Source organism: Aythya ferina (genome assembly GCF_964211825.1).
Source record: "Aythya ferina genome assembly, chromosome: 1".
NCBI lineage: Eukaryota > Metazoa > Chordata > Aves > Anseriformes > Anatidae > Aythya > Aythya ferina.
Window position 1 is genome coordinate 135,732,541 of NC_140296.1, and position 12,884 is coordinate 135,745,424.

At 49.8% G+C, this 12,884-nt stretch overlaps 1 protein-coding gene and 1 long non-coding RNA gene across 2 annotated transcripts; one reads left to right on the forward strand and one right to left on the reverse strand.

The window, feature by feature from the left end:
- Positions 1-1,107: 1,107 nt before the first annotated feature.
- On the reverse strand, positions 1,108-8,295 carry LOC311430431 (polycystin family receptor for egg jelly-like). Its single transcript, XM_084507001.1, has one exon. The coding sequence runs from the start codon at positions 8,040-8,042 to the stop codon at positions 1,176-1,178; it is 6,867 nt and encodes a 2,288-aa protein (XP_084363127.1). The 5' UTR covers positions 8,043-8,295; the 3' UTR covers positions 1,108-1,175.
- Positions 8,296-11,777: 3,482 nt separating this feature from the next.
- Positions 11,778-12,240, forward strand: LOC311430432. The gene is made up of 2 exons (XR_014688789.1): positions 11,778-11,812; positions 12,148-12,240. It is a non-coding gene; the product is annotated as an uncharacterized lncRNA (long non-coding RNA).
- Positions 12,241-12,884: the final 644 nt, after the last annotated feature.

Genomic DNA, 12,884 nt, shown 5'->3' on the forward strand with positions numbered 1-12,884 from the left:
AACTCCCCTTTGCCTAAGGCTGGTGCTTGTCAGTGATGCTGACAAGTCTGGCTGCTCTCCCCAATCAGGAAGGTGCGTTCACAGACTTTGTGATTTCTCTCACACTGTCAGCTGCCTCCTTGAAGAAGTCAAGGTGGTGGTGCATCGCTGGCCATAGAACAGGCCTGGCTATCTATGCTGTGATCCTTCTGTATTCAAAGTAAACTGTGTGGAAAATTCCCACCTCTTATGAATAAGATTTTTTTTCTAGGTGTACCAGCAAGGTTCTTTTTTTTTTTTTTTTTTTTTTCCTGCCTGCATATGGCAAGATCCATTTTCAAAATCATTCTTTTTTGTTATTGTTGTGATGTTTTGTTTTGTTTTCTCAGTTAAATAATGTACCAATAGTTTGTAAAAACCCAAAGGGTAGTACTGAGGAAGCTGCACAAGTAGGTAGTTTTGTCAGTGCTTTTGATGATAAGCCCACTTTTTCTAACAAAATGCAGGCCTACATTTAGATAACAGCATTAATAAATAAATAATAATATATAGTAAGGAGGAAGTGAGTCATTGTTAGAGGTGGTCCCACAAGGATCACCTGTATCACCAGCAGAGGGTGAAGTGTGTCATTGTGGTTGTGTTTTGTAAAGTATACTTCTGTGGATATAAAGAGCATCTGACAGGTAATTTTCCATTCCTTTCTTGTGTGCTTTGTTTTTCATGAGAGCAGAGCAAGTTCTCAGTCTTGCCTGTAACAGATTACCTTGGTTAGTCTTCACCTACAGATTGTAATATACCGACTGGTATGGGGATAGAGTTTTAAAGTACAAAATTCTACTAAAATAAAAAAAAATCTGAGGCTCTATAAAATGGTATTCTGCAGTCAAATGTTAATGACTAGAAGTTAGATGTTAACAAAGCCATCAGCCTGCAAATACAAATGCAGTGTTGTGAACTAATTTTAGTTGTCAGGTCATACCATACAATTTCTCTCAGCTGAGAAACTCTAAGCACAATCAGTAGCAATGGGTTGAATGTTAAAATATACAAAATAATAATAATAATAAATTATTATGAAAACAATATTTTATTATCAAAATAAAAGTATTTATGAACATTTATTGGAAATGTAAGTATTACAGGAAAGGTAAGTATTACAGAGTACAGTTGACCTGGAATATGAAATCTTGCATTGTTCATATGACAAGATAAACCATTTTTTTTCCATTTATTTTTCTGTTCTTGAGGCCTAAATGCTGCTGACGTCTCTTCTGAGGCTGGCCATAGAGCATGCTGTGAAAAAGATTGGGTTCACCTGTTTTGGCTGTTCTACAGATCAGGTAACACAGTATCTTTCTAAGCCTTTGTAATAAAAAATCAACTGCTTGGGCTTCATCAGATGGTTCTTCATACACGGGTTGTTTCATATCTCTGTAGGCAGACATAATAACAGCTTGGAAGAGATTGATCAAAAGACAGATCATCACAAACATGAAAGAGGCTAGGAAGAGACCACCCAGGAACCTGTTGGAATGAAAGTCAGTGTCTCTGAAAGCTAAAACACTGTAAGAGAATATAGTCTGAGCTGAGCGAATCATGCTATTGTAATTCTCTTCATGCTGGCCAAACGCAAGGTAGCCGAAAGCCATAAATACAAAGAAGTACACCACCACCACAAGAGCCATAGAAAATATTCCGGGAAGAGCTGCCATGATTGATCGCTGTGCCAGACGCACATCATAAAAGAATTGAGAATATTTTAGAGTTCTCAAAACTACAAGAAATGCCAAGAAGCCCGTAGTAATCCTTAAAATCTGATCTACATGAGAAACTGCATGAAAAGGAATGAAATCATTTGGGTGAAGTAAGTAGAACTTCACTATATCAGCTCCCATCTTGAACTTTAGGACCTTTAAAGGAACAAAAAGGAAAAATGCTGATTTTAAGCCAAATTTAATTAAGTTGGAAGGGCTGTTTGTATATTTTTTCCTTTGCACAATGATGTAAAGGCCATCTGCGATGTAAATGAACAGAAAGGCAACAAAAACAACAAAGAGTAATTGTTGACCTTTTGTTTGCTGATGAAAAATAGGGAGTGCAAAAGAGTGTATTGACAAACTTGGCTTTATGGTCCCCAGTTGAGAAAGTTCAAATATGACTGAGATACTGCAGAAAAGCTGCACATCGGAGTTAAATGTAGTTAATTCAATGATCAGAGCCCATGTATTTTCATCGATCCAATGGCTCTTTTGCAGCAAATCCAGCCTTGCTGTGGAATTACGTCTTCCTTCTTCGGGGAAAAAGTAAAAGGTGTAACCTCCGGATCCGTATGTGTGCAAATTGCCAAATGAGTAATAACTCCACGGAGTTTTGTTTGGCTGGTAAGTAAACCCAAGCCAACTGCTGGCATCCTTGGAAACAGACTGGTTGGAAATCTTTGACCAACTGCCAGCGCAGTCACCTTTCTCTTCAGTGTCCCTGCCGTATTTGTGAAGACAGTGGCTTTCACTGATCACAAGTTTATTTACAAAGCTATGAGGTTGGAAACATTTTTTCTCAGTCTGTTTAGCCCGTATTTGCCTCATCCTAGGCAAACCAATGATTTTGGACCAGCTCTCAGGAAGGAAGGAAGGCTGAATGTTGTTGTGGATCAAGGGCAAGAAGACATCATTCATCCACATGTAAATATCTTCTATCTTGTCCACAGGGGAGAGTCTGGGAGAGAACTGGTTCTGAATAAATTGGTTGTTGTGAAAAATGTTGTTGTTCTCACTGGAATAGGCAAAATGTAATACCAGAGCTAAAAAAACAAGGTGGCTAATGAAATCTCGTATGAAAACAAAAGCCTTGGCTTTAATTTTTGCCCTTTTCAGCATCTTTGCAATTTCATCAGCTTCTAAAGGCTTATACTGCTTGGTGCCTCTGATTTGGGCAAGTTTCAAGTGCTTCTCCCTCATCTCATCTTCACTCAGTGTTTCCTTGTCCAGCTTTATCTCAGAATAATTTTCCTGAGTTAACCACGGAATGTTTGCACAGTATTTAGGACGAACTGTATTCAAAGCTGAGTAACAAACGATTTTTAGGACAGAAAGGAAAAACACATTCTGAATAAAGGAGGCTGCCGATGCTAAAAGCCACTCCATGGAAGTCTGGTAGCCATAAGACAAACCATACAGTACAATGAAAAATGATGATACACCAGTTACAGCTATAACCAATGCCCACGAGAGATAGACGCACCACCAACAAAAAACCACCTGTGGCGTCTTGCGAAAAGGCCTGGAGGTGACACTTAGCGGCTTGCTTTCTTTCAGAAAGTTGCCACCTTCTTCTGCAGAGTTTTTATTGAAACTGGAATTGGGTGGTAGCCCTCTCTGCAAGGCCTGAGCCTTTGGAGGGGAATTCTTTTTGGCAGTCTGCTCCTCAGCTCCAGTTGCATCGGCATCTCTTTCAGAAATGGGGGAGTGGCTCCAGTTCTGGGGAGCTCCTTGATTGCTCATCCTTCGGTGAGGCAGTGGGCCCTGTGCATTGCTGGGGCCAGGAAAGTTCTCCAGGGGATTATTATTCCCGGATTGTGATGAAGTTTCTGAGAGGTACCGTTTTTGCAAAGGTTCCTTCCCGTTCTTAAGCCTTCCAGAAAGGAGGGGTGGACTGCCGGTTGGGTCCTTCTGGGAATACTTAAATAAGGCAATGATAAGCATCTCCACAGGTATCGTAATCAAAGCACATTCAATCCCTATTATTATTGATCTCAAGTACCTCAAGTGTATTGGAGATTGCTCTTCCTTGTCAGCATTAAAGAACATAATGTTAACGAGCAGGTTTAATAATAAGATCGTTAAACATGAAGATAACCTTTGGAGCCTGGTGAAAGTGCCAGTGGGAAAGCGAGCAAAAATCGAGAGCCACAGATGGCCCTCTGTCAGACCATAGGAGAGATGGATCAAAAAGTAGTCCTTTCTGGGTAGGGGATCTTTGGGGTTTGTGACAAAGAATGTCCTTTCCAGTAAGCCATCTCCCTTGTCGAGAGAAAGCCACTTCCTGCACATAAATAGCCAGGTCTTCCGAGTGGACGTGTTTTCAACTTTGGCTCTGCTTAAGAACCATCCAGGAGATGGGCCCCTGTTATTGTGCCAGACCCTGAAGGCGCAGATGTCTCCTAAGTCCTCCCTAGTTGTCAAGAGAAAGCAGTCAGTGCTTCCTTGACGGAAAGAAGGAACCTGGGGGTGCCGTAAGCAGTGGACATCACTTGTGCCGTTCTGACCAATGAGCTGGAGAAAAACGTCAGCTTTGGTTCCAGCTCCCCAGCGACTGCCTGTGTACAAGGTGACCAAAAAGCTCTCTTTGTCCAAGGGGTCGTTGTCAGGCAGAACTATAATCTTGTCTTTGCTGGCCCTGTCAGCCCTGTCTTTTTGTATGGCCCAGAGGGACAAGAGCAAGTAGACTGCAAAAATGAAGAGCACCGTTAAAAGTGTCACAGGGTTTTTAGGGATGTCTGCTATGAGCGTTTTCTCCAGGTCCACTGTGTTGGGGGTAACTATTACTTTGGCTGCCAGGAACCTGATGTCAAATGTGGATGTATTTGAGGCCACACGGACTGACAGGCTTCTTTGACTCTGCTTCATCTTGCAGATGCAGTGTACCCTCTGCCAGTCAGTCAAGGGGCCAAGCCTGCACAGGTCTTCCCTCCATTGACTTCGAACTCCACCCAGAAACAAGCACTGGTCACTGAAAATGTTGATGCTCACCAGCCCCGTGGTTGGATACCTTGTAAGGTAGGGCGTCAGCAAGACAATGGAGATGTTCTGACTGTCGGCACCACTTCCTTGAGCTGCGGCTTTCAGCAGTGACTCTGGGAGACAGATAACGTAAGGAGCCTTGATGTTACAGTCCGCATTAGCCGTCTTGGTTTTGCTTGCAACTGTCGGCATATCAGGAAAAGCATCAAAAGAGGCTATGGGAAAAGCCTGAGTGACGTTTGTGCCCGTAAACACTACCACCTGGAAGGTCACTTTTAATTTCGTCAGGATCTGGATGTAGATGATCTTGGTATTTCTGTTCACTTCAAGACTAAATCCTCCAGTAGTGTAGGTTTCTGTTCTATCGGGTCCCACTGCTAATCGAAAAGTTGCTGATTCAGTATCCTTCCTTGCGATAAGAATGTCCGCTTCTTCAGGCAGGATCCCTTGCAGATCCCCGTTAGCCTTGGTCTCTGCCATCTTGAAGCCCAAGACAGTTGTTGCGATTTCCGATGTGTAACCTAGCCATGGGAAAGGATTCTCATCAAACTCAAAAACCGCAGTGGAAATGACAGCGTTGCGGGGCAGACTTGAATTCTGTCCTTTCTGCAGTGTTGGATAGAAACAATTCCTGCAGGTTTCTGTGGCTGAGAACGCATTGGTGACATTCCAGTTTTCATCCTTCTTCAAAGTGATGTTCCAGTTTTTTGTTTCCATGACAGTGTCTGTCTCTCCGGGGACTTTGCCCTGGAAAACTATCTCTGTTAAGTTTTCCACGATGGAGAAGACTTGCGTGACTCCACCAACATTGACATTCCTGCGAGGCAGAAGAGCAGCCCTCATGATGTTGGACAAGCACCTTAGTATTCCGCTGGTCTGAATTTCTATTTGTTCAGACCAGTGGCTCTCATTCCTCTGTACTTTCAGCACTCTCGTTACTTCGGTCAGTTTTGTAATGGCAATCTCCTGTGAACGAATGTTCACTTCCTCTGGTTCCTCTGTGACTTGAAAAAGGGAGGCAACTACTTGGTTGATTTCCATCATGCTCTCTACCGAAATATTTACAGCTGTTTTAATCAGGCTTTCCCGAAACTGAGCCTTGGGTATCTGGATTGTTGGTGCAGCTTTAATATAGTTGAGGACCGAGGCTGCAAGATAAGCCAAGTAACCAGCATTAAAATAGTCTCCGGTCTGCAGATAAGCTGTCATGGGCGCGCTTAAACCGCTCACTGAGGCAAGCATTTCATGGAAGACGACAGCTAGTGGTCGACTCTTCACAGGGTTCTCCACTCGGATATATAAGCTCACCTGGGTAAATGCCCCGAGAGAATCACTGACCTGAACATACAGGGTCAAAGTAGACTTCCGAGAGGGCACGCCAACTGGCAGGAAAGACGGAGGAGTTCTAGGCTGATAGCCAACGTACAGAATGATGCCAAAAGTGTTTTCCTCCACCGAGCTTATTTTGGCGGTCTGGGATACATCGGAAGCTACTATTACTTTGTATGTCAGAGGTAAGTTGCTGTCAGAAAATCCATTGCACTGGACAACAAATTTAGTCTGAAAGGCTGTACCCCGGTGTGGGCTGATGCTGCACGTCCCGGCCCTGGGAGGAGAATTCACTCTGAACACGTATCTGTAGAGTGATGACCCACCGCCCCGAGTGGTCACTTTTAAGAGCAGCGTGTACGACTGATGCGCAGCATTTGTAAAAGTCAGAGCATGTATAGAGAGGAAAGGACCAGACCTGCCCGTTGAAGTTCTGGAAGACCAGTCAAAGCGGATTTCGGTAGAGTTTTCCAAACAAAGGGACCAGAGGTAGACCGGCTGGCTCTTTGTCGGACAGTTCAGGCATTTTCCCGACAACGTAAACCTCTCCGTCGGAATGACAGCGCCGCCACAGTTCTCCAGGCACGCCACGGCCAGAAGAGGAGGGGAGCCAGGCCTCACGTCTACGGTCTGCTTGGCATAGCTCTTTCTACTGTCCTTCTGGATGACCAGACGGAAGTGGTATGCAGCGTTTCCTGGGAGGAATTCTGGTGGCACTGCCTGAACAGAACCCGTAGGTGTTGGCCATTTCAAGTCCCTCTGGGAGCGATGACATTTCTGTCCTGCACTGACTTGCATGGTCTCATAGTCCGACACCTTTTTAGTGCAGTACCAAGTAAACGCGATTCCCTCAAGCGGCTCCTGCGAATCAGGGTCGTAGGACGCGGAGCCATCAAGAGTCCAGCGATCCGAGAAACCCACCGTCCGGTACGTGCCTCCGGCGATATTCGCCACCAGATCACTTCTCTCAATCTGAAGGAAAACTCTGTCCGTGCGACTGAAGTATCTTTTAGCCCCAATAACATCCACTCGAGCAGTAAAATACACCTGATACATGCCGTAATTCAGAGTACAGCCGGGGACAGTTAGCTGTACCGTGTCCACGCCGTGCAGGAAGGACACGTTTAAAGGTTTCTCCCAGTCCGGATTCGTTTTCATGTCCGGAACAGCATAGAATATCCACTCCGGCTTTATAGACAAGCTGAGGCTGCAGTCCACCAGCACTCTGGCATACAGGTAGAAAGTCATGCCCCTTTTCTGATGGATGACAGACGTGTGAAGAGGCTTTTGAATTACGACGGAGTTTAGCTTACAGGCTGCTGCCTGCCGAAGCACTGCCATTTCCACTGTTCCCGGGGTGCTGTTACTGACCGCGAGCCTCAGGAGACCTGGCACGAGCCCCCTCGGGGCGCCGCTCCCTTCTGCCACAAGCCCTGCCTCTTCTTCGGGGTGGAAGGCTGGCGCAGCACGACGAGCCAGCCGTGGCGCACCTCCTCCGTGATCGCCGCACATGTCCGTGCTGTTGAGGACAGCACGTCTGGGCAGCATCACGACGCTGATGTTGCGGTGCAGACACCTGGGTGCCGCGCACAGGCTGGACGAGCACTGCACCGTGATGAGGCCAGAGGCTGCGGGCAGAGGAGCGTGCCCGGGCCGCGGGAGGCCTGTGTGCAGCGTCACCTGCCCTGCCCAGCCCGAGGTGCTCCTCGCCCGGGCCGAGTTGAGGTACCAGAGGCAGCGAGGCGGGGCTGGCGGCCGCGTCCCTCCCTTCTCGGCCTCGGGCCCCGCTCCTGGGGCCGGCTGGTAGCGCAGCGTCACGGTGCCGGTCTCCGGGCACGCGACGCAGCCCCGGGCGTCGTGCCCTCGGGAGACGCGGCCGTGGGGGCCCGGGCAGCTGAGCAGCAGCGGCGGCGGCTGCAGGCGGGGAGCAGGGGCCGGCAGGGCTCGGAGGAACGAGCCGAGCAGCGGGAGGAGGAGCGCGGGGCGCAGGGGCATGGCGGCGGCGCCCCGAGGGCCCCGGGCAGCACCGGCGCTGCGGACGGCAGGGCGGCAGCTGGCCGGGGGGCCCCAACCGCCGGCGGGGACTAACGGCCACGGCTCGGAACCCGCCCCGCGGAGCCCGGCCCCCGCCCCCCGGCCCCGGCGGCAGGGCAGGGCCGGGCAGGGCCGGGCAGGGCCAGGGAGCCGCCGGGCTGCCGAGGCGCCCCGGGGCGGCCGGGCCCCGCGTGGCCGGCGGCAGCAGCAGCAGCAGCAGCAGCGGGCCCCGGCGGCGGCCCCGGGGGCTCGGCAGCGAGCGCGGCCGGCGGGATGAGCGGCCCCGGCCCGGCCCCGCCGCCGGCGGCCCCGCCCGCCCCTGCCGCGGCCCCTCTTCCTTTATGAGCTTCTTGAAGGTAGAATCGGAGAATCAGTAGGGCTGGAAAAGACCTCCAAGTTTTTCTGGTCCGACCATCCCCCTACCACCACTGTCACCCACTAAACCATGTCCCCAAGCACCACGTCCAGCCTTTCCTTGAACACCCCCAGGGACAGTGACGCCACCACCTCCCTGGGCAACCCATCCCAGTGCCTGACTGCTCTTTCTGAGTAGAAATGTCTCCTCGTTTCCAATATGAACCTTCCCTGGCACAACCTGAGGCCATTCCCTCTGGTCCTATCACTGGTTATCTGTGAGAAGAGGCTGACCCCCAGCTCTCCACACCTTCCTTTCAGGTAGCTGTAGACAGCAATGAGGTCTCCCCTGAGCCTCCTCTTCCCCTGTCAGCCCTGTCTTTTTGCATGGCCCAGAGGGACAATGGCAAGTAGGCTGCAAGAATGAAGAGCACCGTTAAAAGTGTCACAGGGTTTTTAGGGATGTCTGCTATGAGCATTTTCTCCAGGTCCACCATGTTGGGGGTAACTATTACTTTGGCTGCCAGGAACCAGATGTTGAATGTGGATTTATTTGAGGCCACATGGACTGATGGGCTTCCACAACTCTCCGTCATCTTGCAGATGCACTGTTCCCTTTGCCAGTCTCTCGCAGAGCCAAGCCTGCAGATGTCTCTGGCGATATTTGCCACCAGACTAGTTCTCTGGGGCAGAGGAGTACTTGTTGGTGAGAGGCCTGTCTGCAGCATGCCCTGCCCTACCCAGCGAGAGGTGCTCCTCACCCAGGCCGAGTTCAGGTACCAGGTGCAGCATGGTGCAGCTGGTGGCTGCATCTCTTTCCTCTCAGCCTCTGGTCTTGCTCCTGGACCCAGGTGGTAGTGCATCACCCTGGTGCTGCTCCCCCGGCACGTGACGCAGCCCTGGGTGTTGTGCTGTTGGGAGACATTTCCAAGAGTGTCCAGGAAGGTGAGCAGCAGGGGTGGTGGCTGCAGGTGGAGAGAGGAAGCTCGCAGGGCTTGGTGGAACAAGCCGAGCAGCGGAAGGAGGAGAAGAGGGCACGGAGGCATGTCAGCAATGACCAGAAGGTCCTGAGGGAGCTCTGGCATTACAGTGCTACCTGCAAGTGGGAGCCAGCTGAGGAGTCCCAACTGTTAGTGGGTGCCCTTGGAGATCAGAATGTGCTCCATGGAGACCAGGACCTAACCCCCTCCTCCCCGGCACAGCTGGCAAGGGGGCCTGGTGTGGGGGCCTGGTGCAGGTGCCATCATTGTCCCTTGGGCGGCAGCTGCCCAGTCCTGGGCTGCCTTGGCCCTGGTGTGCTGGGGCAGGCAGGACAGCTGCCCGCCAGCAGACGTGGCTGCCATTCCCCGTGAGCTGGAGTTCCCATCTCCTCCTCAGCAGCCAGATGGTTTTTCTTCACTCTCACTCTGTCTGTCCTTCCCCACCACCCAGAATATCCCCTAATATGTTTGAGCATGACTTCTCACAGTGCACCTGCAGGCATGTCTGCCCAGCCTGAGCCCCACACAAAGCCTTTGGAGCGGACTGCTCATTGCTGTTGCAGAACAGACAGCGCAGAAAGAAGGCCAGGCTGGGAGCAGCAAGGGGCAAGGTGAGCAGCCATGCTGTCAGCGTGGAGTCTCCAGATGACGGGGGTGAGTCTTGGGCTTTCCTGACTCCCCTTGGCCCTCAGCCCTGCAGCTCTGCTCTCAGAGCTGGCCTGCCTGGCCCCTACCATGCTGTGGCCACCGTGCCTGGGCCCAGTCCCGCAGCAGCAAGTGGGTCCTAGTGCGAGGAGCTGCAGGGGGTGTCATGGCAGCAGGGACACTGCTAGAAGGGAAGAGTCAGCAGGAAAGCAGCAGCAAGAGCTACACTATTTCTGATACAAGACAGGATAGTCCTGGGGAACACCACTTGTGATGTGTCACCAGCTGCATTTTACTCCATTCACCACTCTGTGGCCAGCCAGTTTTAACCCAGCAAAGAGTGAGTGTACCTGTCCAAGCCGTGGGCTGCCAGCTTCTCCAGGAAAATAGGAGAATACTACGGGAGACTGTGTCAAAGGCCTTGCTGAAGTCTAGGGAGACTACATCAACAGCCTTTCCCTCATCCACCAGGTGAATCGCCCTGTCGTAGAAGGAGATGAGGTTGCTCAGGCAGGACTTGCCTTTCATGAACCCATGCTGACTGGGCCTGATCCCCTCGTTGTCCCACATCTGCGGCCTGATTGCATTCAAGATGGCCTCTTCCATTACCTTTCCTGGCACCGAGGTTAGGCTGACAGGCTTGTAGTTCCCTGGGTCCTCCTTATGACACTTCTTACAAATGGGTGTCACGTTAGCAAGTCTCCAGTCATCCAGGACCTCTCCAGATGACCCTTACCGTTGACAGATGATGGAAAGCGGTCCAGCAATCCCATCCAACAACTCCCTCAGCATTCTGGGGTGGATCCCATCTGGCCCTATGGACTTGTGAAGTCTGGGTGGAGCAGCAGGTCTCTAATTGTTTTCCCCTGAACTGGGGGGGGGGGCTTCTTCTGCTTATCGTCCCAGACTTCCAGGTCAGGAGACTGAGTACCCTGAGGATAAGCTAGTAAAGACAGGCGTAAAGAAGGCATTAAGAACCTCAGCCTTTTCCTTATCCTCAGCAGTCATGTTCCCCCCTGCGTCCACTAAAGGGTGGACATTCCCCTTGGCCCTCCTCTTGCTGTTAATATATTTATTAAAACATTGTTTGTTATTCTTAACCGCAGTGGCCAGCTTGAGCTCATGCTGGGCTTTAGCCATCCTGATTTTTTTCCCTGCATATGCTGGCAACTTCCTTGTACTCTTCTCAAGTTGCCTGTCCCTTCTTCCACCGGACATAAACTCTTTTTCTCCTAGACACCAGGCAAGAGATCCCTGTTCAGCCACAACAATCTTCTTCCCCGACGGCTCATCTTACAGCACACGGGGACAACCTGCTCCTGCGCCTTTAAAATTCCATTCTTGAGGAGTGTTCAGACTTCCTGAACCCCTCTACCCTTCAGGACTGACTTCCAAGGGACCTTCCCTACCAGTGCCTTGAACAAATCAAAGTCTGCCCTCCTGAAGTCCAAGGTAGCAGTACTACTAACGCCTCTCTTGACTTCACCAAGACTAGAGAGCTCTACCGTTTCATGGTCACTCTGCCCAAGACAGCTCCAGACCACAACATCTCCCACCAGTCCTTCCCTGTTTGTGGACATTAGGTCTAGTGGGGAATCCCCTCAGGAAGGCTCACTAACCACCTGTGTCAGGAAGCTGTCTGATGCCCAATGTCACTGGGGATTCCCTGGCACTGTCTCTCTCTTTTGCAGTGTGCAACCTGGGTCAGTGATGAGGGTCTCAGAGACACTGAAGCAGCAGATCCAAATTTTAGTAAGTATAACCTTTAATGGCGAGCATGGAAAGTGATGGATAATTCCTTGCCTCTTTGTGATCACCATGGTTCATTTAGGCAAGTGGGAAGCAGTGGGTTGCAGAACTCTGTAAAGATTCTTTATAGTCAAGAGCAGGCTGGGATGACGTGTTTGGTGTTGACTGTCCATGACGAAACGCCTAGAAAATTCAGGCTTATAAGCCTTTCTTGCACCTGTGGCTCCAAATCAGTCCCGCTTCAAAGCAAACAAAACAAAAACTCTCTTCATGCTTCTGTAGACATGAATTACCTGCAGTTCTGCATGGGTCAAGTTGTAATGCTCTGGTTTCTCTAGCAATGGGACAGGTCATCGCAAATGGTTTGGAGTTGATTGGTACTGGAAGTTCAGTGCGGCTCAACAAAGAGCTGGACAGTGCAATGAGAACAATGATGACACTGTCAAAATCCCAGCCTCTCAGTGAGCGGGAGAAGCTTCACGTATCAGCGCTGGACATGTTTGCCCACGGGTAAGTGTCTAGCCCTATGGGGAAGGGGGCAGGAGCTGGTCTTGTCATTCAGAATCTCCTTGCTGTTGCTGTGTACCACCTTAGCACATGTCCCACTTGCTCTTCTGTTGTCGCTTTCCACCCATGTAAAGGACTGGGAAGAGTTTTACCTACCACAGGTAGAGGCGATGCTTGGGAGTGGTGTTGCCTAGCTGTCTAGCTAGACAACTAGTGAAGGATCAATGTGCAGTGTTGGTGGCTGTGCTGCAATTTATCTACCCAGGCTCTATCACCATGACTGTGTAACCATGAGCAATGTAAGAAGGGGATATAAATTCATATTCCAATCCTGGAATATAAAGGGATAGTGTTCCAATAGTTCATATACAGTATGGAAAGAGTAATCTTGAGAATGTTCCACAAGTAGGTAGTAATTTCAGTGTTATTTTAAAGTAAGCCCCTCAGGTTTTCAATCTAAATAGAAGCCTGAAATATGTTTGTGTTATAAGTTGCCCCCTTAATTAATTTTCAGAGAGCATTGCATTAATAATAGAAAGGAATTTACTGAGTAAGCAACAGCAAGCAA